Source organism: Rhipicephalus sanguineus, chromosome 1 (genome assembly GCF_013339695.2).
Source record: "Rhipicephalus sanguineus isolate Rsan-2018 chromosome 1, BIME_Rsan_1.4, whole genome shotgun sequence".
NCBI lineage: Eukaryota > Metazoa > Arthropoda > Arachnida > Ixodida > Ixodidae > Rhipicephalus > Rhipicephalus sanguineus.
This window is the reverse complement of record NC_051176.1, coordinates 58,313,416-58,338,708: the sequence shown is the minus strand read 5'-3', so window position 1 is coordinate 58,338,708 and position 25,293 is coordinate 58,313,416. Positions and strand designations below refer to the sequence as shown.

At 45.8% G+C, this 25,293-nt stretch overlaps 2 protein-coding genes across 4 annotated transcripts in view; one reads left to right on the top strand and one right to left on the bottom strand.

Annotated features, from left to right (window-relative positions):
- Window positions 1-10,552, bottom strand: part of LOC119391737 (lymphocyte antigen 6D) — a 16,507-nt gene extending 5,955 nt beyond the window's left edge. Inside the window, exons 1-2 of the mRNA XM_037659393.2 lie at window positions 10,342-10,552; window positions 8,987-9,198 (exon numbers count right to left, since the gene is read on the bottom strand). Of these exons, the coding sequence (XP_037515321.1) occupies window positions 8,987-9,198; window positions 10,342-10,522 (393 nt within the window). The 5' untranslated portion in view covers window positions 10,523-10,552. The remainder of the gene's footprint in view (window positions 1-8,986; window positions 9,199-10,341) is intronic.
- Window positions 10,553-10,951: 399 nt separating this feature from the next.
- Window positions 10,952-25,293, top strand: part of LOC119391727 (set1/Ash2 histone methyltransferase complex subunit ASH2) — a 94,893-nt gene continuing 80,551 nt past the window's right edge. For all 3 annotated transcript variants that reach the window (XM_049414414.1, XM_049414413.1, XM_037659384.2), the window contains exons 1-4: window positions 10,952-11,488; window positions 11,969-12,058; window positions 17,233-17,321; window positions 24,158-24,249. In XM_049414414.1, coding sequence (XP_049270371.1) covers window positions 11,112-11,488; window positions 11,969-12,058; window positions 17,233-17,321; window positions 24,158-24,249 — 648 coding nt within the window. In that variant the 5' untranslated portion in view covers window positions 10,952-11,111. The remainder of the gene's footprint in view (window positions 11,489-11,968; window positions 12,059-17,232; window positions 17,322-24,157; window positions 24,250-25,293) is intronic.

Here is a 25,293-nt window from a genome sequence, read left to right as displayed (position 1 = left end):
GGATCAGACCTTCGCTACTTTTGAAAAATAGAGGGACTTTAGGGGGGGGGGAGGTCAGAGGTAGACCTTTCGCTGAATTATGCTTGTCAGAAGGAAGCATCACTTGACAATAGTAGGTTATAAATTCCTGGAAGAAGAGCTTAACTCTCATGGGTTTTCGTTGTGTATGTACCATATCGGATGGATTCAAGAACCCCCAATTTCACAAGGAGGCTGCCATTTTTTAAGGATGGATGGATGGATGCTATGAGCGTCCCCTTTATAACGGGGAGGTGACATGTCTGCCACCAGGCTCGAAGAGAAAAAAAAGAGAAAAAAAACTTCCTTGTTTCATGTTGGCCTAATACCTTATCTACATTTGATTAAATCTATGTTATTATACCAGGAGGAGGAGGAATAAACTTTATTATGAACCAGCAACCACCACGTGGGGACGTCGAGGTCTTGCCTCTTCGCCGCCTCGCGGGCTTGCTTGCAAAAAAAAATATAAATTCACGGTCCATCTCTCTGCCTCTTAAGGCAGAATGACCTTATTTTTCCCCATTATTTATTTTTGTACTTTATCTCTACTTTTCTGCCACCAATACTCTAACCGTCTCTTATTTCTATCGCGGACGTGTTCAGCTTTCCATTGTTGTCCCTAAAACCCAAGGCTTCATGTAGACTCGTGCCAACACGTATACCTGGGTGAATATCGCCACATTCAATCAGTACATGTTCCGTCGTTTCCTTAGTTTCCGCCGCAGCGCCGTCTAGCGTCTGCGATGTTTCGCCGCCCTTCCGATGTGTGGGGTTCCGCGGCGGTGTTATACGGGCAAAACAGAGCAACGCTTCGCGAGTGTAAAGGCGCTAGTAAGTAATCGCTATGCTGTCAGCTTCAAGATGGCTGAAACAGCAAGCAGCGGCGGCCCACGAGACGTTCCCGCAGCACCGCCGACGATGAGTAGAATGTTGATCAATGCAGTTATTAAGCAGCACGTGTAAATTGGTAATTGATTTGTATGTTTTGTTATGGCTGGCCTTGTGGGGTTCTTGGAATATGCACTATAAAAGAGCGTTAACATTTAGGACAACTCTCGAAGTAATCGGTAAGTGGAGACGAGCGAACACGTAGGCCATTGTCCGGCTGCGCGCATAGGTGCGCGCATTAGTGTTTAAGGTGGCTCTCGGGTTTCCTTGTTGTGATTATTCAAGTTCAACGTAACTGTAATCCCTAAAAGACCATTTGGTTCCGCTTGGCACGTTGCAATACAATGTTCATGGAACGAAGGGAGCACAAACACCGATGCCTGTGTTGATTCGTGTCGTCGTCGTAGTAAAAAGCTTGTGGCCTCTGATCGTTGCGCAGGATAAGAAACTGATGTACCGCGGGTGAGCTCAAAGTTCGGCATAGAAACCACACGATTAAAATAAGCCTGCTGCAAATCTGGAAGCACGACATGGCGTAAGTTCGTTTCGGCGCGAGCTGCCGCCACTAGCGATATACCGAAAGGGCGCCCGTTTTTGGTAACATTATTGTCAGTTTGTTTTTTGGCGAGTATTTGAGAAGCATTACGGCGAGCGCACGTGTTCAGGTAACGACCTGGCTTTAACGAACGTGGGTCGACTATTCACGACCCCCAGGTTGGCGCGCGAAAAAAAAAAATGCGATTGTCATAACGCTACCCCAGTTGTCGCCACAAAATTGACAAGCTCTCGACGAAATCTTAGAGGCGCGTACCTGCGCCAAAGAACTCATGTCATATGCGGGCCTTTCTGTCATGTAGGTTGGAAAGTGCTAATTCGATAATCTCGAAATTGCACGCTCTAAGATGGAACATTTCCTATAGCCGCAGGCATTGTAAATCCTGTGCTGTAGCATAGAAATTAGAGATGTTGATGTTATGAGAGAACAACTCTTGGCCAAACATTTTTTGTGTGTTAATCGTCAGCTTTGACATTGGTTCTCTTTGATGCAGATGCAGATGTACCAGCACCCAAGCACAATCACAAGCTGGTATGACGACTTGAAGAAATGGCCATAAGTGCACACACCACATCTAATATACTCGGAGAAGAAGGCGTGCGACCTAGAGAAGTGAAGTAATTTAAAAGCACTGTGCACTTCACATGCCTCGGCTGCCAGCCTTCTACGCTTCCGACAGCTGTTGTCGCAGCCAAACACAGCGCAGTGGTAGCGTGTCGACCTGTTCTCGTCCGACATTTCGATCGTCGAAAGTGGGAACACTGGGAACACACTGACCTCCCTCCCACGCAATGCAAAGCGGCAGTGGCCAGACACGCGGTGGAGAGAGTGCACCGTTCGAGGCTGCGCTCCTCCTCTCCGTGAGTGTGGTGACGGAGGTTAACGTCCGTTTAAAGCCTTATTCAGACGGAGGAGAAATGCTCGGGGGGTAAAGGCGGAGCCTAGTGACGTCAACTCGCGAGGAGAAGTCGCCACAAATGCCCCCCACTCACACGGACGGGGCGAACGGAGGGGGAGACCAGTGTTACCAGACTACTCCTGCGGCTTGTACCGCCCGTTTCACCAGCTGCTGACGACGATGACCCCAGCTACAGATGACCCCAACTGCAGACTGGACACCCACTGCCGCTCTCTGCAGGAGCAAGTGCAACGATGTGGCCAAACAAGAGCCAGAAATTCCGCCACATCCCCCACCGCCGGGGGATTGTTTGTCCTTTCGGGGAAAACGTCCCCGTCTCCTCCGAGGAGGCGCGGGGGGGTCACGCCCACTCGCTAATCCGTGACGTCGTGGTCACGTGATCCGCAACCCCCCCGTCTCCCCCGAGCATTCCTCCCCCGTCTGAATACCCCTTAAAGGCCAATCCATCATGGCCCATCGCGTGCCATTCTGACTGTGCCTCTCATTAATCCTTACAGACATGTTGCTGCCTGTTGCAGTAGCGGTAGTAGAACTTTGTGCCCAGCACTGGGTTCACAAACGTGAAATCGTCGTGCTCGTTTCTTTTCCAGCGTCCTCCTAACATTTTGCTTTACAGTTTCTTCTTCTGGGGATAACAGGTACCGAAAGCGACACCATATTACATGACGCAGCTTTTTAAGGCAAAAATATGTAAAATTCATAGGTAGCGCCAATACTGCGAATAAAATTGTTGACTCATCATTACGTTTATATTGCCGTTCATTCATTTATGTTCAAAAGCTTGCTTCTATCAAAGAGCATCTTCGTAGCCATCGGTCACAAGCTGTCGCCCACTTTACTGCGTTCTCTTTCAATCCTGTTATTTCCCGACATGGGAGCGGCACGTTACGTGCTAGTTCACGCCCAACTATATAAAGTTGTTACATTCCATTTAAGCATTCGTCTTCTCGCTGATGTTTAGAGAATTAGCAAATAAGTGGTTCACAGTAAAACATTCTGTAGGGTCACTTGATCTCATATGCGAAGTCCTGCTAAGCACATGACACTTTTGCTACATTCTGATCAAAGTTGATGCTTTCATTTGCTTTTTTATCATAGCTGGGCTCTTTAAATGCGTTTCAAAAGTCTCTGCGCAGAGTATCTGCCTCTTGCTATTTTCATACGGATACCCGTTTCTTTTCATAGCGGAGTGGTGGCATATGATGCGCATTACCCATGATACTTGCTCTTTATATGATGCTGACCACAAATACATCGAGTTGACCTTGCAAGGCCAACTGAAGGGTGAATTCAGCACGCGTCACGCAACCGAAGATTACTATTGTAAACAGAATGCGCGCACGATAGCCCAGGCCATGGTGTTGCCGAGGCCGAAGGTTGTGTATATGAGCTTCACGGTGACGCATGCCGAACCCTCATGCATAAAACACTACTGCGTGTTTATATTTAACTTACGTGTATGATATTACACAACCACACAATCCTCACAGGGCCTTGCGATATCGTTAAACATGCTAAAAAACCGAATCTTAGAAGCGTCAGGGTTGCTCTGGGCATAGCCAGGCGGATGGATGTATGGATGGATGGATGCTATGAGCGTCCCATTTATAACGGGGCGATGACATGTGTGCCATCACGCTCGCCAAAAAACAAAACAAAAAAAAAACTTTTTTTATGTTGGCCTAATGCCTTGTCTACTTCGATTAAATCGCTCTTACTATACAAAAAAAAAAGAAATCACAGCCCACCTCTGTGCCCCTTATGACAGAATGTCTTTATTCCTTCCCCCCCCTATTTGTTTCTGTCCTTTCTCTCTAGTTTTCTGCCACCAATACCCTAACCATCTGTTACCTATTTCTATCGCGCGCGTGTTCAACTTTCCATTGTTGTCCCAAAAACCCAAAGCTTCATGTAAGCTCTTGTCCAAGCGTACACCTCGGTGGGTATCTCCACATTCAATCAGAACATGCTCCGTCCTTTTCTTATCTTCTCCGCAGCATGTGCATTGTTCTTCTTTACTGAATCTCGCTTTATAACTACGCGTTCTAAGGCAACCCGATCTCGCTTCAAACAGTAAAGCGCTTCCCCTTGAATTATCGTAAAACGCCTCCCTCCTTATTTCGTTTTTTGCCCTTTCAGTATTTACTTAGAGTCGTTTTTTTTTCCATCGTAGTCATCCAGTAAATCCTCTCCACCTCTCTGACTTTTCGCTTAACACTCTTTGTTGCCACATCGTTTACACTGTCATCCGCATATTTACTGGTGAGCCTCCTAGTTCTTTTTCTCCACTGTGTCCACGCTCTTCCTACACAAATACCGGAACCCCTTCTCTGCCCATCTACTCTCTTTCATATTCCTTAGCCTCTTGTCTAACTTCATTTTTCTCTGAGCCTCCCTCGCCTCAAAACCTGCCCATCCCATATCGCCCTTTACAACCTCATTTGTCGTCTTCCCGTAAGCGCCCAACGCGAGGCGTCCCACGGTCCTTTGATCCGCATCCATTCCTGATGGCACCTCTGACCTCATGCACACCACTGAGTTCCCCCATGTAAGCCCCGGAACCGTTACACCTTTCCACAGACCTCGAAGCAACTCGTACCTATTGTACATCCATAACGCTCTGAGCTTCAGTATTGCAGCATTCCTCTTTCCCTTTGCTGCGGAGGCTTTTTCCTGTACTTCCATGTACCTATCACCCTCATTTACCCATACTCCGAGGTACTTGTATATTCGCTTACCCTCGGTATTTCTTGGCCCTGTGACACCACCTGATCATTGGGATCACTGAATACCATCAATCCACATTTTGTTACGCTAAATCCTAGTCTACAGAGCTTCACTTTCCCTTCCACATATATCCGCCAGCCGCTGTATATCATCTCGACTGTCCGCAAATAAGACGATATCGTCTTATTTGCGGACAGTCGATATCGCGACTGTATTTGCGATATCGTCTTCCCATTCTATGCAAAATGCATTTTCTCGGTAATCTCCCTCAAAAGATGTGTACAGTCGTCGCCTATGCCCATTCCTTTCAATATATCCCACAATATTTCCTGATTAACGTTGTCATACGCCCCAGTGATGCCTAGAAAAGCCATCTACAAGGGCCTGTTTTCTATTTTAGATATTTCTATACACTGAGTAAGAACAAATAGGTTATCGTCTAACCTGTCGACACAAAATCCATTCTGAAGTTCTCCCAATATATCGTTATGTTCTGCCCGCGTTTCTATTTTTAATTTTACTGCCTGCATCGCCAACCTGTATAGTACCGATGTAATGGTTAATGGTCCATACAAGCGAATGTTATCCTTTGCTCCCTTGCCTTTATAGATTAAGTCCATTCTACTTTGTCCCCTGGACGATATTTTTAAACGAATCGCCGCGGCTGTAACCTTTCGGATGTAACCTAGCGCTTCGTACCCTTCCAATTGATTTCCGCCTTCATCTACAATAAGTTGTTGCATTGTGACAGGCTCCCTACCTAGCGCTTTTATGTGACCCCAAAATACTCTATAGGCGCGGTTTTCTTTTTTTTTTTTTCGTAAATCTCTGCAACCCAGCGTTCACTTTCACTTTTAATTTTTGCCTCGACCAATTTCTGTACGATGGATTTTTTCTCTAAATATATTTCCCATATTTTGTTGGCTTCGTCCTGCGGCCGCTTCTTTCTTTTTGCCTGTCTATGCTCCCGTGATGCTTCACGTCGCTTCCCAGATTTCCTTGTTCCACCAACTCTTTGACGTCCTCTTTCCTTTCCAGCAAATAGTTTTCTTCTCTTTCCCTATCTCCTTCGTCATTACATGTAACAGCTCACTATACTCCCAGTGCCTGGTATTTTGCCTACTTCTTTATCGACTCTTGCGGCTATATTTGTTATTTGTTTGTCATTTAAATACGAGCTGCCAAACTTTGATTCTATGCTCTTATTTCCAGTTCTACATCCCATTTGTAATGTTATGCGTTTATGATCACTACGCAAGCTGCCAGTGGCGTAAATCCGGAAGAATCACAAGGGGGTACACCAGGCCCGTAGCCAGGAATTTTTTCGGGGGGGGGGGGCACTTTCTGAAAACCTTGACCTATTTGAGAAAAACGCCTATTTTTATGATTTATTTTCGATAAAACACCATGTGTCATCAAAATCATCTTGCCATCTTGCCATGGCGGTCATTTCGTTTTTATAAATATAGGTTTTATATTTATTTATATAAGAATAAAATCATGCTTTGAAATGAAATTTTAAATACTAGCATGGGGCCCCAGCTCGCGTAATTGCGATGTTCTATTGAGTCTTCTCTGCACCGATCGAGCAGCAGTTGCGATTACAATAGTCTCACACAACTGAGGGGTATTGAACACAGGTACACACAACGATATAAACAACCATTTGAAAAGGCTGAATGCGTTATATTTAACTGTCAAGCAATTCAAGTATATGATGTTTGAAAGGCAAATCTCAAGGGAGGACACATTCAAGGGGTGTCCCCGCCAGCCTGAACACAAGGGGGTCAGGACCCCCCTGACAACCCCCCCCCCACCCCCCGCGATTTACGTCAATGCAAGCTGCCAATCCCTTCCTCGTCTATTTCTAATTTCTCTCAGTTTGCGATAAATTCCTACAGTCATGAGACAATAATCTATATTCCATTGATTAAAAGGAAGCACGTAATAGGGTTCGTAGCGTTCGTGTTGCTTCGGTGCGAAAGGTGGCGCGGCGGATGGATGAATGGATGGAGGCTATGAGTGTTCACTTTATAACGGGGCGGTGACAAGTGTGCCACCAGGCTCGAAAGGTGGCGCCTCCGTCACGCGCGCGCCACCTTTCGGCAAGAAAGGAAACAGAAGTTTAGGTTGACAGGCTTAGGTTGACAGATTAAAGGGACACTAAAGAGAAACGATGAATCGCTTTAGATCTATAAATTGTGCTCTGAGAACTCTAATGTCGTTAATTTCGCCATCATAGGTTTATTACTAGAGGAGAAAATCAAGTTCAAAGTTTCATTTTTAAATTTCGCGCCGAAATCTCTCCGCGTGACGTTACGAATTTCAAAGTGTACTTATCGTATTTTGGCGCCATTGGCTCAACAAAATTACCCTAAACTTGGTATGTTAAGTCTATGGCCCCCTCAGAGCTCAATGTACTTTATTTTTACCGATTAGAAACTACGTAGTCCCTAGTCGGCGCCGTAAAAACATGTGACGTCACGGCGAATGGTGCGGAAACTTCAAGGGGTCATGAACCACTTTTCCAAGTAATGATCTAATGGCCTCAGTATCGGAGTGTACTGCCTCCCGAATCGATTGCCGCAAAAATTTCTCGAATCCGTCAAGAATCAGCGGAGTTACGGGGGTTTGGCGCACGCTCCCAGCGCTTTCTCTCTTTTCTCGTGCCGGCGAGCGCACTGGAAGCCAGACAGGGAGGGATGGCATGGGGGAAAGAAGTTACGCCAGCGCGCGTCATGAAACGCGATCGCTCTCCCGCTGTGATTCGCTTGCGCGAGTGCGGCTACCGTGTACTGAGGAGTGCGGCGCCGGCAAGTGGCGGCACGCCGCGGCAAGAAGCGCATCTGATCCGAACGCCGCTCTCGATTTACGTCGGCTATCGGCCAATAAGCATGCTATGTCTCTTGCGACGTACAGCGGACAGACGCCCCGCCCACCGACGAGAGTGAGAACCGGCCTCTGTTTGAAAAGAGGGTGCCTGGGGAAACGGCAACTTCGCGCTCCGCTTGTGGCCATTACGCGGCGCGCACGACTGTAATATTTGGCAGAGCAGTTCATAGCCGTGTCAGCTTTCCGCAGGATGTGTTTTTTCAATCAGCCCAAGGGGTGCTTCATGACCCCTTTCAAGGTGGCGTCGCCATCCACATTTTGTTTTTGCGCGTTTTCTCGCTAAGCGTCTTCTCGCAGCAAGCGTGGTGTTTTTGGTATCGTGAGAGAGTACTTTATTAATACGAGAAAAATCGTTTTGCTCTTTAGTGTCCCTTTAAAACCGATTCTCGCAACTTTCGTTTTGTTACATCATGGCGGAACCCATGCGGTTATAAGTTTCAATGCATGGGCCCTATGGGGAGCTTTTCCACTAGAGTCAATCAGTATACATTAACTCTATGCTTGAGAGCCATACCGTCGTAGAGCTTTCGCTCTAAATAGAATTAAGAACCCACGAAGAGGGAGAAATGCATACAGAAGAGAAAAGGACTGAAACAGCTACAGTGTCTCATAAAAGGAAGCACGTAAACACAATAGGGTTTGTAGCGTTCGTGTTGCTTCGGTACGATGCGCCATTTTGGTAACTTAACGTGCGTACCAGGGGCGTAGCCAGGGGGGGGGGTTCGGGGTGGGGTTCCCCCCCCCGAAATTTTTCAGTTTTGCTGGCGTATATACCCACGCGCACATACAAACGCACGCACGAACATACATAAAGTATGGTTGAACCCCCCCCCCCCCGAAAAAAATTTCTGGCTACGCCCCTGGTGCGTACACAAGAGGTTAGCGTATGACGCATGCGCAGTGGCGATAAACGTTAACGCAAAGCTTTGCGTACGCTGTTCTAAAAGTGCCTACTAAATAAAAGGGGCGTGCTCCCGGCTAACCGTGCAGAATCGGTGCGACGGCGGGCAGGTGCGCCTCATGGCGAGACTCATGTTGTGCGGGAAGCGGCAGCCCTCGCCTTCTAGCTGCGAGTTGCAGGAGTAGCAGGTTAGGTTCTGTCGCTCTTCCGCCGCGGCCACCACGGCCGACGACGGGTTTCCACCGGTGGCCGCGGCCGCCGCTCCGCGTCCTGGAGAACCACGCACACCCGAACCTGCGGGAGATATTGCGCACGCCACAGTTAATTGTTGTCTCATCGGGCTGAGTTGATCCGAGAAGGCTTGAAAGACGCACGTAAGAATACAAGCCAGCCATTTATGCTGAAGTGTCGAACGATACTACTACTACTACTACTACTACTACTACTACTACCCGCTCCGCCACGGTGGTCAAGTGGTTATGGCGCTCGACTGCTGACCCGAAGGTCGCGGGATCGAATCCCGGCCGCGGTGGCTGAATTTGCGATGGAGGCGAAAATGTTTGAGGCCCGTGTACTTAGATTTAGGTGCACGTTAAAGAACCCCAGGTGGTCGAATTTTCCGGAGCCCTCCACTACGGCGTCCCTTATAATCATATCGTGGTTTTGGGACGCTAAACCCCAGATATTACTACTACTACTAATAATAATAATAATAATTGTTGGGGTTTTTAAGTCCCAAAATCACGATATGATTATGAGAGATGCCGTAGTAGAGGGCTCCGGAAATTTCGACCACATGGGGTTTTCTAACGTGCACCTAAATCTAAGCACACGGGCTTCTAGCGTTGTGCTTCCCTCGAAACGCGGCCGCCGCGGCCGGGATTCACCTTTTGGGTCAAGAGGAGGAGGAAGGAAGAAACAGCCGGAAAGACAGGGAGGTGAGCCAGTTCTTAGACCGGCTGGCTACCCTGCGCTGGGGAAAGGGGGCCTTCGGTTCAGCAGTCGAGCATCATAACCATTAGTCCACCGCGGCGTGTAAGTAGTAGTAATAGTAGCAGTAATAATAATAATAATAATAATAATAAGAAGAAGAAGAAGAACAAGAAGTTGAGGAAGAAGAAATGCGAGCCAATTTAACACAGCGCACTACAGATATTGACGTGCGTTGTGTTAAATTTCACGATTTCTCGCTATCTAAAACACTTCTTGCTACGGGCCCGCAAAAGCTGCGACTCCTTCGGACTTCCTGTAAAGCAGGCAGCACAGCGAGCATTGGGGTCATGCAGAGGAACCACAGATCGCGATTTTAGCAGATCCCCATGAAATGGGAACCATCGACAGAGGGGTGCATTTGCGCGAACGCTTGGAGTGGGTTCCCCTCTTGAACAAAAATGACGGACGCTGTTTGCACAGGTGATGAAACGACTGCTTCTTTACCTGTTACGAAGATGACCATGCTGATAATAATGCACCAGCACGTGCTGTTCACATTCCAACGCTTGAAAAATGACAGCGCTGGATCGTTTTGAGCGACGATGAAATGAGACTTAGATGCTGGTGAATGAGGTGCACGGCACGTAACGTAGAAACCTATATTGTTTTGTGGGCAGTCTTCCATAGTCGATTAGAACGCAGGCGATAGCATAGCGCTGGGTATGACGCCCGTGGCGCCCTCTCACAGCGGAGAGTACGTTCAAGCAAAACCGAAACTGTAAAGGTGAAGAACGCAGTTTTAAACCAATCTAGTAGATTAAACATATTGCTGCCGTTTCTCAATTTGTCTACGACACTAAATTTTTCTCCTAGGAACCGTCAATTCTCAGAATGCCCCAGTAAAGATCACAAAGACGTGTACAAATCCACCCTCGAGCGACTACTTGTAAAAAACAAATCTCGAAGGTGAGGCACGCGCTGAAAGCCATTTAAAGAGACGAAAACACGCCATAAAGAGGTACCACACATGTACGCGTGTGATGATTCAGTCATGTTTGCTAAATTTAAAGCACCGCTTGCAATGGCACTTCGTTTAGTGAGGGGGAGCCACTAGCTGTGAGCGTCGAAAATGGCGTCAAAGGGGACTGCTGTCGGCGGCATCGGCCACCCGCTCGGCGGCGTGCTGTGATTTAGCGCGCGCTCTGATAATCCCGAGCCTGGCCAGTGGGAAGGCATCTGAGCGAGCAACCTTCAACTTCGTAGGTCTGTCTAGAATGAGTACCGAGTCAGCTGAGCAGACTTTGTCGACTAACCTTGGCGCCGAAACACAGGGCTCGGAGTTGTCAGCGAGCAAGAGGTCTGAAGGCGCGGACACGGATGACAATTCCCAAGGCACGATGAAAGGCGACGAAATAGTCGATGAAGCGAGCAGCATTGAGTCGGATGCCGACAAGGTGGCGAAGGAGAGTGACAACTGCACCAGGGACATTCCGATGGAGGAAGAGTCCAATCTTGAAGATCCCGCCTCGTCCGAGACCACAAGCAGTGATCAGCCACCGTCTGCGCAGACAGCAACTAACATCCTGGAAGGCGCTGATGGTTCCAAAGTGGCATCCGACACTTCAAGAAGCTCGGATCAACAGTGCTATTGGTAACGTCAAGTGGAAATGGTCAAGTTCTCTCTGGTGAAAGTGTGTTTGTGGAACCGGCTAGTTGAGCGGTGTTGTACTATTCTCGTTTACAGCCGGTTACGAAAGTCGAGTGCTCTCGTGTAGGCGTCAATGTCTGATCCAGATCAACTAGCCAGTTTTCACTCAGCCGTTTTCGATTGCAGTAGAATCCCGATCAAGATCGAATTTCTCGGCCGTGATAGGCTTCTTTCCGCAGCTTGCGCAAATGAGCCATTTGCGACCGAAAAATTCCATCTGCTTCGGTCCCTGTTTAATGTGCTCCCGTGTGACTACCGCGTCGCTTTCACGTAAGGTTTTGAGCTTGCTTTGTGCGTATTCTCGCAAAACTGCATTTGAGTGTTGTGCACTTGTTGTCTATCGTTAGCAACGGGCGTGCATAGATTCTTGAGAAAGCTGCGATTATCAGTCCTTGGTGACCTGTTCTATTTTGTATCTTTCAGTGGAAAAGGGCGCAACATGAACATCATCGAACTCCAGTGTGGTTCGTGCTCCAAGTACTTTCATGACACATGTTTATCATTACCGCTTGGGTAAGATATTCGTTTTATGTTTGACCAGCCCTATAAAAATATTTTTAATGCTGCACTGTTTTCATTGCATGGTTATGCCTGTACGCAACTTCGCCTAGCTTCAGGCATTTCTCATGTTAAACAGAGTTAAACAAAAAACAGCATGTTAAACAAAAAACAGCAGGAAGGGGAACATGGAAGCTTGCGATGAAAAAATCCGTAAACGGGGTGGGTGCTCGAGCCGACATTCCGACAAGTGGGCTTGTCTTCTTCAAGGCTAGAACTCTGGCAGTTCTAGCCTTGAAGAAGATAAGTCCAGGGTGTGTTTTGTATTCTACAGAGGTGACAACTAGCGATAGTCTTTCGTGCTTTACTCATTATGCAGTGTGAATCGGAAGTTGCTGGTACCATAGAAATTCCTAATAATACACTAGAGGGAACTCTGGCGCTAGTGTCTATGGGAGCTGCAACGCATTGCACTTCAACCAGCATGAGAATGATGTGTAGTACGTGGATTTGTCTAAGCTTCATTCTTTCGGCTCTGTTTGGCTCTGTGTGGCTTGCAGCTGCTTTGTTGCAAGACAAAGTTCAGCAAACGATCAGCAGTCCCACTTCACCACGTTGATCTTTTTAGGCTCACCAATTCAAATCGGCTCACGAATTTGACAATGACACATTTTTTTATCCTAAACAAACTCTAAAAGAACAATAAACAAAGCCACAAGTACGTTTGAAGCCGCAAGCACGAAGATTAGGCAAATCCATCTACTACCCATCATTCCCATGGGTTCTGAACGATTGCAGCGCCAGAGTTCCCTCTAGTAAGTATTGTAGGAAACTCTATGGCTGGTATGTCGGTAAAGTCCATTCAGTTTTTTTGTTGTTGTTGTTAAAGGGGTACTGACACCATTTTTTGAAGGTGAGTTTACACTGCCATACAAATCTCTTGCATACAGAGACGACTCTGAGCAAGTGTAAAACTCGGCAAATGCTAATAAGATATGTTCCCATGGTGCACCTACCGACATCGACACTAGCGTGATGTCAAGCTACAGTTCTAATTCTGGTGACTTTATGCAGCAGTCTGGCTAGTTGGGATGATGCCAGGTACCAAAACTTCAAAAATGGCCGCTTGTGCGCCACCAGAACATTCAAAATGGCCGCTTGTGCATCACCAATGGAGCCACGGTGTGGAGCGGCCGTGGAAACGTCACGATATCTTGCGCGAGCACGTGACGAGAAGCTCATAACGTGTTGTGACGTCAGGGTATAGTTGGAACTGAAGCTAGCTTTTAAAAACATACTGTAATCGATAGCAATACATTTCATAGGCCCTTGAGGGCTTGGCCTTTCATTTGACATAAGAAAACAACTGAAAATTTTCATGTCAGTACCCCTTTAAACTCTGTTAATGAGACCACATTTAAAACTTGCTTGATATTGGCTGCCAGGTGAAGTGATTGCTTGGTAAAAACTAGCTGAACCACACATTATGTGGATGGTGCATCATGTCGTAAGCTAGCTACTACTTGTTTATGTGTGCAAGTATGGCACTTATATTCTTAGAAAAGTGTGTTTTTCAGGCCTCTTGCATGATAACAAATGCTTGTATGTGCTTTCTGACGCGTGTTGAAAAGCATTTGACATTGCACTGTTGTCTTCGCAATCTAAGATACGTGTTACATCATAGTGGGGCACTCTAGATTAATTTTGACCACCTGGGGTTCTTTAATGTACACGGGCATTTTTGCATATTGCCCCCATCGAAATGCAGCTGCTGTGGCTGAGGCATGATCCTGTGACCTTGTGGTTAGTGGTGCATTGCCGTAGCCACGAAGCCATCACAGTGCATTAACTCTGTAATTAATAAAATTAGGCACTGCACATGTTAAGCACATTAAATTTGGTTGTCACACCCTAGGTTCATTGAGATCATTTAAATTTAGGTGCCATTTTGAGTTTTGAGCATGCCATAGAAAGGATTTTGCATTGTTCAAACCAGTGCGGTGGTTGCAGCAATATGCGAGGTCTGTGCTTTTGGGATCGCAAAATATCAAGTGGCGTAAAGACTAGTAGCACTTGAAAAAATGCTCTGCACTCATAGATAATCATATCACGAGATGTACTTCTTCTTTCTAAGGGTGTCACACGAGTACTTTCGATTGCGATTGAACCCCAGTCATGATAGAATCTCTCGATTGCAATTGGTTCCCTTTTGCATCGTGCACAAGCAAGCCAATCGCGATTAAAGAAATTCAATCACAATTGAAATTGCACTGTGTGGCACTCGTATTTGACAAACGACTGTCACTTCGTGGTTATGCGATCAGCCTGATCTGTACCTGAGGTGTTTGTTTATGATAGTATTGTTTGGTTCCCACTACAGTGAAAACTCGATCTAACAAAACCTGATTTTACGAAGTTCCCAATCTAACAAAGAAATTTCCATTCCCTGGAAAATGCCCACAGGTTTCAATGTTGTCATCATCCCGATTAAGCGAACTAATTTGGCGACCAAACCAAATTTAACAAAGTTTTTTCTGAAGTAACTGAGTGAAAAAAGCTGCGATTTCCTTGTAATTTTGACCGTGATGAGTTTTTGAAGTGTGCACTTTAACGCTATCGCGTTAAAACATCTAGCCGCCCTAGTTACGGCTCTAGCTTTACTCTGACGATGCTGAGCCCATGCATGGAACAATGGATTCTGCAGTCGGTAGTGTTCTTAGGTGCTGGATGGTGCTTGTGGCGGTGGTGATTGCTTTGATTATTTCATGGTTTATGCAACAGATAGAACTGATCATCTCGCACATTTTTCACTTGGCCTGCTCGCACAATCACTGTATTCGTTCTCCATGTCATCATATAATCATATATTGGTAGCCTGTCATAGCTTCACGTGACTGTCTACCTGGCCTGCATCGCCCGGAATTGGTGTCCCCTTTGCCTGGGCCGCCCTTGCAGACTTTTAAGACGTGCATGTGTGGTTTGCTGGGAAAACATTGCCACGGTAGCGTTTGGGTGTCGCTATGTTTACAATATTAGATTTTGAAGGGCCAAAAATTTCTTTCTCAATTTAACGAAATAATTAGAATGTGTTCATTACTTTGTTAAATCGAGTTTCGACTGTACTTAGAAATCATTTTGCCTCGCAAGTAAATTGCATCATTTTGGTGAATTTTTGTTGTAAAAGGAAAGTGCAGACAGAGTATTACATGGCGGTACTGAATATTAGGCGAGTTTCTATGGTTCTGTGGCTGTACTGAAGTTCAACAAAAGACAGTGACACGAAAATGTAAAGCAGACAGGAGGAGCACGCTCATCCTGTCTACTTATTGGCAATTAATCGGTAATTTTGTTGCAGTTATGTTGCATTTATCGCTAGATGGCACCATACATTGCGCTTACCTGTGTAAATTTTCACCGCTAACCAGGGAAGGGCATTCTTTGTTCCGCAACCATGGCATGTACAGTACTCACTGATTGAAACGCAAACATTTAGGGCTAAGTAATGCATGTGCTTGTACTTTCATTTCCAGCATCTACAGTCCGTGTCATATAGATGTAACTTTGACTGTGCTTTTGAGTATGTTTGCCTCTCTCAGTGTCTGAGCCTACAGTAAATTGATTTCCACATCTGCCGCTGCTGGGAGTCTTTGAACGGGAAACGCAATTTCATTGTGGATCCCTCATTTCTTCTATTTGGCTACGATCACTGTCATTCCACTCTTTACATATTATGACATGAAAAAAGTCTACTCAACGGTCATGCAGGGGTGCCTATATTACACAAGAAACTTCTCGCTTTACTTTTCCCATTATTTTGCGCTAAAATACGAAATTGAACAAGGGTACTTTTTTACAATTGATTAGAGTTCATCTCGGAACTAAGCCAAAGTGACAGCTGGTGGCCAAGTTTTAAACAGCAGGTTCTTAGACCCATAGTTTTTGTAAGCGCGAAGGACACGTAACACAATCGAAAGACACAGGACAGTCTCGGTGCCTTCTAGGTTCTTAGAGAGGGCTAGGTTTATGGCTTTGCAAGCAACCATGACTGCATTTCATGCTTTTCTTCTGTCTTCTTTGAATTTTACTTTTATATTTCGAAGCATTTACATAGGATCTTTGGATGCGACTTGCCATGTTGGCTTTATGGTTATGTCATTGTGTTGCTAATCACACGTGTTAGATTTCAGGCCATGGCAGGCACATTTCTGTGAGGGTGAAATGTGAAAACGCCTGTGAAATTGGTTTAGGTGCATGTCAAAACCATTGTGCCCACATAGTAATAGGGGTTGATCAGAAAATGAGAGTGGGGTACCCTGCTTATAAGAGTCACCTCATATAAGGGACAAGAACTGCTTCGTGGTGCGTGTTTCTTATAAAGGGGTTTGACTGTATATAAGGCAGAGAACACTAAGTGTACGACACTGTTGTTTGGGCAGTCATCAAGAAAGTGTAGTGAAAACAAAATAACCAACAGAATGAGGTCACAGACTAAAAAAACATGCATTAACAATTGCAAAGCTAGACAAAGATTAAAAACAGAACAAACCTAAAAAAAGAAAAGACTGCAACAAGGAAAAGGAACAGATTGTAACGTTGTGAGAGTGGTCTAGAAAGAAAAAAAAAAGTTGTATATGGTAATATCGTCTTTTTTTATTTTTTGGCATGTCTGACGTTACCCTCCAGTTATTTCGTTCTTGCTGCATTTCCTTGCTGGTTTGCCAACCATATCATAGTGTCGTAATTTTCTGTTTCCTGCATTATATACAACTTTGATACTTCAAATAAAATTCAATTGGCAGAACATCTTTCTTTTTGTCACAAGTCTGATTTTCTGTACTATCCACTATGTCGGAGGGTATGAGCTGTTGAAATTACCTGCTTTTCCTGTTCGCAGCGACGTTTCCTCTAGTATAGGGAGATGATGCAGGAGTGCCAAGTTTTAGTCTCTGCTAAAGAACCTTTGCTGCAGTTGGCAGCTGTGCTTTTTCGTGGTAAGCTCATCTCCACCAACAAGAGAGTAGCCGTCAATGGGGCTGCAGTGTGGCATCGGTGACATTGTAATCTCTACCATAAATTTGGTCTAGAGCACAGTTAATGTTAAAAAAAAATTTTGGCAACTGCCAGCACGTAGCTGCATTGCCTTTGTTACGCATGGCTTTCATGAGCACTTTTTTCTTTCTTTTTTTCAGAAAATGTGTTCCCTTTATGACCAACTACACTTTTTCGTGCAAGCTGTGCAGTTCAGCTGGTAGCGAGGCCTTCTCCAAAAAGCAGTCAAGTAAGTGACTTGAAAAGAACTTCAAAGCTCAGCAATTTGATCGTGGATGGCAGCGTGTCTTGCTCTTGGTTGATCCTCCCTTTGCTGGGCAGTTGGAGAAATATGAAAAGTGGTTGTGCAACAGCTACCTCAAAGAGGCCTTGCAATGCCTGTTGTTGATTTTTAGTTTCAGTTCAGTATACATTTTCGTTTGTGATTGCAAACACTGATTGAAACATGTGTCATGCTGTGAGTGATTGAAGTTGATGGGAAATGGCATATAAAGGGGGTCTTGAATCATCTTCATAGGGACAACACTGCTGTATATAGTCAACCTTTGAAACATCCAATAAATTTTAACGAAAATTAGGCAGCCAATTTAAGGTAATAATATAAGGCACTGCACTAAATATTGTTACGGGGTGGAGGGGTGGCACCAGGATTTTCGCCCCTGATGAGGGGACAAGGGGGTTGAGGGGCAGTTACGGTGACAGAGGTCTTCCAGGGGGGCAGGTGTGCCCTTGCAAGAACTAGAGGTAGAGTCAGCTGACTGGCATGCCAGGGGGTGTGACAGGGGGCAGGCTAAATTTTCAGAGAATGGGGTGTGGGGTCTCCCTCCTTTACGCCGCACCTGATGAGGTGTTCGTGCATGAATGTGCCAAGAATACAGCAGTACCTTGCAGCATGAAGAAGACAGAGGTCAGCCACACTGGTCTGTTGTTGGTCAGCCACACTGTTTGACTGCCTTGTACAATTGTACCCACTTATAATGATAGAGCTTTTAACTGGAGCTGTGCGAATTGCAATATTGTGGGTGCAAAGCAAATTCGAATATTAAAGTTTGAGTGCGAATGGCATCGAATATATTTCGAATACTTCTCGAATATTTTTCAAATACTTCGAAGCGAAATTACAGAAAAAAGTTGCAGAGGATCCCTAAGCATATTCTTATGAGGTAGCAACATGAAAGCGTTTATTTAGGTGGGTTGGTGAAGCGCTGGAGGCGTGATGTTCCCTAGTTGTCTTATCAAAAATGAGGCAATGCAGAGGCCAAATTGTATTTATTTATATGATTTAGTGCAACCAATGTGGTGTCGACAACACTTTACATGTGAAAGGAAAAGACGCTATTTCCTCAACCTCTCCTCCTCCTTCAACTTCTCTGGAGGCCCAGCTGATGTGGCGGACAAGGGCACGCTCTCGGTTGTGCGGCACGTAGTTTGCAAGATGCGTTCGCAAAAGCGCGTGCCGGCCAACCATATGAGCACTGGGGCCAGCTTAAGTTTAAATTTATTGTCCTGGATTCCCTCTGTGGTAGCAGTGAAACTTACGTTATATTGAAATTGCAAAAAAACAGGCTTCGTTATAATAAGGTTGAAAATACATAGTGTTCTATGGACTTGAAGTTCGAAAAACTGAAATACTTTGTGATATAAAGAATTACGTTATATTGAGGTTTAACTGTATAAGTAGAGCTCTTGACGATTATTGCAGTTCACATGACTTTCACTCTTGTTGTCCCCAATAGTGTGCTGAAAGCTACGCACGGAGAGATTGCAAGGTGGCAAGGGCCTACCCAAGAGCTACATAGTTGCGCGTCATGGTCTTGGGCATTTTCTTCCATACTACCTTTTTCTTGTATTTGTTCTCTTCTGCTTGTGGTACATGCACGTGTGAAACTCTCTAGGCATGCTCGGGCTACTTGGGCTCCCTGACATCGCCATGCGCTTGGAGGTACCACGGCCACATAGTCTTGTCCAGACATGCTACAGAAAAAATGTTGCTGGTAAAAAATGTAACTGATTATAAGTACCAATCACTGCCTCATGAATGTAACTGATGAATTACTAAAAAATAACTGATTACTCTTATATTACATTCCTTACAATTTTATGTGTCGAGCATTTTTTTTTTTGCATAGTCACCACAAAAGTTGTGTATGACATCACCTTGATCCAAACAAATTCTCACACTCGGAAAAATCCCACAATTTGGCAGTGCCACATGTTATACCAAGAACCAAGAGCCTCCTCCCGAAGAGCAGTGTTTCTTAACTGTTACATGCAGCTCTTTAAAGTAGGAATAAACCTCAACCATATAAATGAGGCACTCATAAAAAAAGCAACAAAAGTGCAGTTGCAGTTACATAGCACCTTGTAGCTTTCTCGTAAAATGTGCAGGAGCGCATCAAGAGTTGCATGTACTGTGGGTAAGCTGTGTGCAATCCAACTGTGACACAACAAACTTTCAGTAACGTTGCAAACAACGAGGTGGGAATGGTGAATTTTTAGAAGAAAGGTTAGGAGCCATTGAATGAATACCTAAAAGTGAAACCACTGCAAGATAACCGGCAATACAGTCTGCATGACTTGCTCTTTAGATAGAGAAACAAATACAGTGTACTCAGGTTTTCCTGATGAAACATGCATATCCATCAGGCTGCCACGTTCCATGGCTGTGGGCATGATACTCTTGCTCGCGCCTAATAGAAGTGCCAAAAGTGGCATCTCCTTACAGGCTTGTCTTGCGAATAAGGTAACGGTTACATGAAATTGATTGCAGAGAAAATACTAATTGAATTACAGTGACCATTACCAAGTAGAAAAAATGTAATCAATCAAAAAATACCTAATTGACTACAAGTCATTGATTACATTAAAGTCTGGGCTTAATCAAAACGTGTAGTTGTCAGCAGGTGGGAGGGCTCGTTGTAGCACGGGGTGGCACCCCACGACGGCATCCCGTGGCAGTTGCAGTACTTAGCTTAAGCTTTGGATGGAGCACATAGCTTTAGCCAATGTTCTTAAATATTTTGTCAGTTTGAAAGCTACCCTAGAAATGCGCGCGAAAAAGTGGCCCCTTTCTGTGTCCACTTGTGGCATAGAGTGCTGTGTAAACAATGCATCGAACGCCACTGTGCAGCATGAAGCGCAGATGGGTCACTTCATGCGCTGTAGTTTCCAAACTAAAGGAAATGGCCAAGAGCGTTGGCTTTAGCATAGTGGTTGCCATGTGCACAACAAGGCTGGAATGCATGCTTGCTCTCGTGCACTCCACTCTGGCCAAGCTATGTGAGCATGTGCTGCGGACCAACTTTGTTGTGCACCAGCTGCACCGATCGATAGTAGCTAAATTCAGATAACGAAATGCTGAAATGCTTTCAATTAGATCAGTACAAAGCAGTGTCTACCGTGTTGTGCAGCTCGTTACGAATTTAGAAGAGAGCATGTGCTGGCAAGCGTACGTATGGTTTGCGAGACTACAGTATGCACTGACAAGTACTGTGGTAGCACGCTCAGTATGAGACAAGTGACTGACTCAGGCATGTAGTAGTAGTGTTTGAAAGAGTATGCATGTAGTTTTCCGGGTACTGCCTCGTATGAGTTTAGGAGAAAGCAAAACATTAAGCAGGCAGCCGTCTTATTGAGGCCAGAAGAACACTGAGATACAAGTGTTGAAAGGCAGGCAAGTTGGTATAGGTTCATACAGGTATAGGCGCTTGTTTGTGTTCCCCTTCTGTGTCCCGTTAGTTTGCACTGCCAATATTTCAGTATGAACACTGAGATACAACTTCATCCTTTTGAGACTGCGAGCATATATTTTTTCATTCATTTCACTCGAAATTATCAGTGTCAGTATTACTAAAATCGTTCTTGAGATCAAGAGATCAGCCAATACCTGTTAGGCTTGCTTGTTATGTAGCTGTTGACAACATCTTAACTGAAAGGACATGTGCAATCTTTGGCTGTTTCTGACACCAAATACTAGTGAATTTGCTGCATCATGCAGTGCAATATTTGGCTCTCATGTTCACAGATGTCTTTTCTACAAATTGATAATGCTTCTTGGTATACTCAAAAGGTGTTTCAGGGCCCTTTAACCTTGCCAATATTTTTCGTATGTAAACCTTTGTGGTGGTTTTCTGATGTTTTGTTGCCTATACAATGCAGTGCAATCAGAACGAATGACCACCTTTATAACATTACATAGTAGTATATCTCGTTTGCTTGTGCCCCCAGTGCATGATAAGACAGATGATGAAATTGCAATTTTTCATTTTTTAGCTTAGATGCCTGAAATAAAAAAGCAAGAAGAAAGTGAGAAACTATTCGCAATGCCCATAGACTGTCGTGCCGCCAAACGGAATTCAGGAGCGTCCTCTCGAGGAGGGTTAGTAGACGACAAAATGGCAGCACTACGTAGTCGCTCCCTTGTTCGGCTGTGCTAGCCTCAGTGTTAACACGTTGGCAAGAAACGAACACTAGGACTTTGCATGTTCCCTGCATCAGTGAACAAACCGGGCCCTCCGTGACACGAGAAATCTGGTTCGTTCTTGCGAGACGCGAAGTTTTCATGAAAATATGTGGCAACTCGCGCTTTCAATGCTAGCCCACAGCGTACACATACTATCAGCTTCGCGAGGCTTTCTGTAGCCACGTAGGTTAGCTAAATGTTATCGTCTGACATTTTCAGTTGAAGCTCACCCTGCTTTACTTGCACATAGCATTCGTCAGTGTTTCTTGTAGTGCATGAATCCCGTAACATTGTACGTATGGAGGTCGCGCGGGCTTGCGATGTGCTCTTCAATAACTTCTCAAGTCGGTGATACAATAAAATAGGGTCTCTATGTTTTGTCAGGAAAGCGCTGTTATGAATCGTGCGAGCGACGTTTCAATAATTCGAAGACGCGTCTGCTCCACGCCTTTCGTGGAGCGAACGCTTTCAATGCCGTCCTTCACCAGTGTGTTGGTTTCATAACCAGCGCTGCGCCGCTTGTTTTTGTACGTTTGTTGATAGGTGGCAGCACACTGCGAGATTTGCTTGTTGACCAGTTTGAGAGCAAAATATGTTCTTCGCGCGTCCGTGCTTAAACGTCTCTCTACTTGTAAACATGGTGACGCGGAGTGGTCGAAGTCGTTCGGCGGAGGATATTCTTCAGATTGCTTTCAGCAGTGATGTCGAAAGAAACCATCTTGACGACGAGGACTTTTCACTGGACGTAGAAGGCTGTGAAAGCACCGAGAGTGACAGCGACGATGAACGATCAGCTGCTAACTCATGAGGGGCGAGTTGCACTTCACGTCCTCTCGTGCGGTAATGTTCTTTCACGCTCGTAAGTCACTTTGATTGTATTTAATGTATAATATCCTTGAGCGCGATCAAAATAAAAGCATAGTTCTTCGTGTGCATTGCATGTAGCACAATTATTGTAGATATTATGGAGTGCCGCTTGCCGCCAACACACTCGAGCTCGACCAGCGAAGCGAAATGGTTAGAGTGCACGGCCACAATCCCCGCCTCTCGGCCAACTTCTCCTGTACTTCACCGGCAGCTTCCGAACGGCATTGTTATTCCACGAATGTTTTGCATCGTCGAATTATTCAACGTTGCGAAAAGCATACGTGTGCATTCTTTTCAATATTCATGTTTCGATCGTACTGATTGAACCTGCAACATGCGAGTGAAGTGAGTTGCACACGGCTAGAGTCTCAGCATGGCTGTGACACAAGTGCTACTGAATTGGATGTTAAATGCTTGTGTTCCGTTGAAGACGTAACTCCGCGTTCCTGACTGCGCAAGTAATGACGACGGCGTAATATGTTTGCAAACCATCACCACGTTAAACGTGCGGTCCCGTGCAGCAGCGATGGCACTACTCGCTGGCGGCGTACTATACTGCGGCCAATCCGTAAGTGAGGCTCGGTACGTACTACCTCGGAGTGCCGGTCGGCTCATACGTCAGTTCTAGTTCATGCAGTTTTATGTAGCACGCACAGGATTTCGCGCAGCATCGTTGATGCACGGGAACTGAGCGGAAATATAACCTTTCACACCGCAGCAAATAATTAGGTGGCGAGTACTTAGCACTTTCCATGGTTTGGGAAAGTATTTTGTTCTCATATCCAATTCAGTACAGCTCATGACTTCATCCGGTGAAAGTGGCACGGGCCGTACGTCCGCACGTCCTATCTGTTCCTATGCTAACAAACGGGTTGACCCTCCTCCGGGCGCCATGTTGAATCGCACGGCGCGCCACCTATAGTTCGTGGGCATTGCGAATACAAACCGAGTTGGGGAGTGGTCATATTTTGTTCTGTATTGTAATCTTTACATATATGTATTTTTTTGTATCAAGACCACCCTTATTTATGCTTCTGATGAAAAAAAACGTGCCATATATGTTTTTTTTTTCATAATGGCAAATGCTCTTGCCAACTAAATCTTGGCCATATTTTGAATGCTGACAATCTTTGACAAGTTCACCTAAATATGTCATCATGATAAAATTTTGAGGAGGGATCTTCAATCTAGTCAGTATGTCAAAGAAATGACTCAGATTGGTTTACTTTTGTGTAGATCAGGCATTGTTGCTACATTCTGAAGGAACAGCCTGACCAAAAGACTAAATCCCAGCCTTGGATGGATATTATCTATCCACTGATGAACTTACTAAAAAAAAAAAAGGATCCGGAAGGCCCTGAGCAACCTTTTTGTTATCTTCTGGCAGTGACTGCAATTCATTAATGAAAGGTAGCATTTATGAACAATAAATAAATAGACTTCCACACAAAAAAAATTGCTCGACGTGCTCTTGGCACAGTGAAGCTTGTCCTGTGATGCAACTTTTAATGCAAAAGTGATTAATTATATCTGATAGTTTGTTATGACTGTGTCCGTTATTTAGTGGTCCAACCGTATATGTACAGCCACTTTGGCTGGCCTGGTGGTATGCAAGCAGTGAAGAATGGGCCTCAATAAAATTAGCCCGCGCCTTCCCCCTCCCCCTTTTATTTCAGTTTGTCAAACAGTATGGTTTTGGTGATTTTTCATGGCACTCACCTTTCGTGTCATTTCAGATTTTAGCCAGATGTGTGTGACAGCTATTGCCAACCTAATACAGAAGAACCGTGCTGAAGGAGGAAGTCGGTCATTATTCTCAAAAGACAAGGTGAGCTTGAGGAGCGCTAGCTTGTCCTTTACCTTATTTACTGGAAGAACTTCAATTTTGTAGATCTTTAAGGGGTACTGACACAAAAATTTTGGCTTCACATTTTTTTGCTGCAATGTGTTGCTTGGGGCCTGTTAGTCATAACACGGCACATCGTTCGCTGCAGCGTGCAACAGATAATTAATTACAGGCTCCTCATTACCGGCCAGTGTCAGTTTCGGTTTCAAAAGCGACAAGCCACCGGGTGCAACTATCACCACCTATCGGGAGCAGCGCTTGATCCTGTCAGCGAACCTGGAGCGAACATGGCAAAAAAAAAGTGGCGGCTATGACGTGTGGAGATACTAGGTTTAGCACAAAGCTTACCCTACGAGGCGACCGTGAAGGGACGCGACGTTCTCCACTGCCGCAGCGAACAAAGACGCTACGGCCGGGTTCGTCGACTCCGGCACGGCGCAGAAAAGGCACTCGAGGCAGGATGTCAACAAACAACACGTGTTTATTAACCCAAGATGCAGCACAGTACGACAGTCACGGGCTTGCAGGCCGTAAAGGGAACTCCGCAAGACCGATCGAGTACGCTTGCCAGCGGCGCTACGACTATCACACAAAGGGCAGCAGTCGAGCACACGAACGAGACGCCGCCTGCTAGAGCAGCGCGTCAACCTCTCGTGCTAGCCTGAGAGCATCCCCCGCGGGCAAGCCAACGCAGGCCAGCGCCAGACAGAAGCGAGCTCAAGGGGGAAGGGGGTTGTCACTGGCGGCCAGTGAAGACAGGCGTCGCGCAGTGACGTAAGCTAGCTTGGTGGCGTGAGCATGTCGAGGCATGCCCGGACGCGTGCCCGCCCGCCGGGAAGCCGGCGCATGGCTCGCACCAGACAAAGAGGCCTGGCGCTGCCGATTAACGGCGGTCCCCGGCGCTCGAGCCGCGCGGGGCCAACACAAGCGCTAGCTGGGGAACGAGGTGCCAAAGGGGAGGGTGCGCTCGATTCCTACATTCCCCCCTCCTAAAGACCGAGGCCAGCCTGTGAAAGAGGCTGTCCG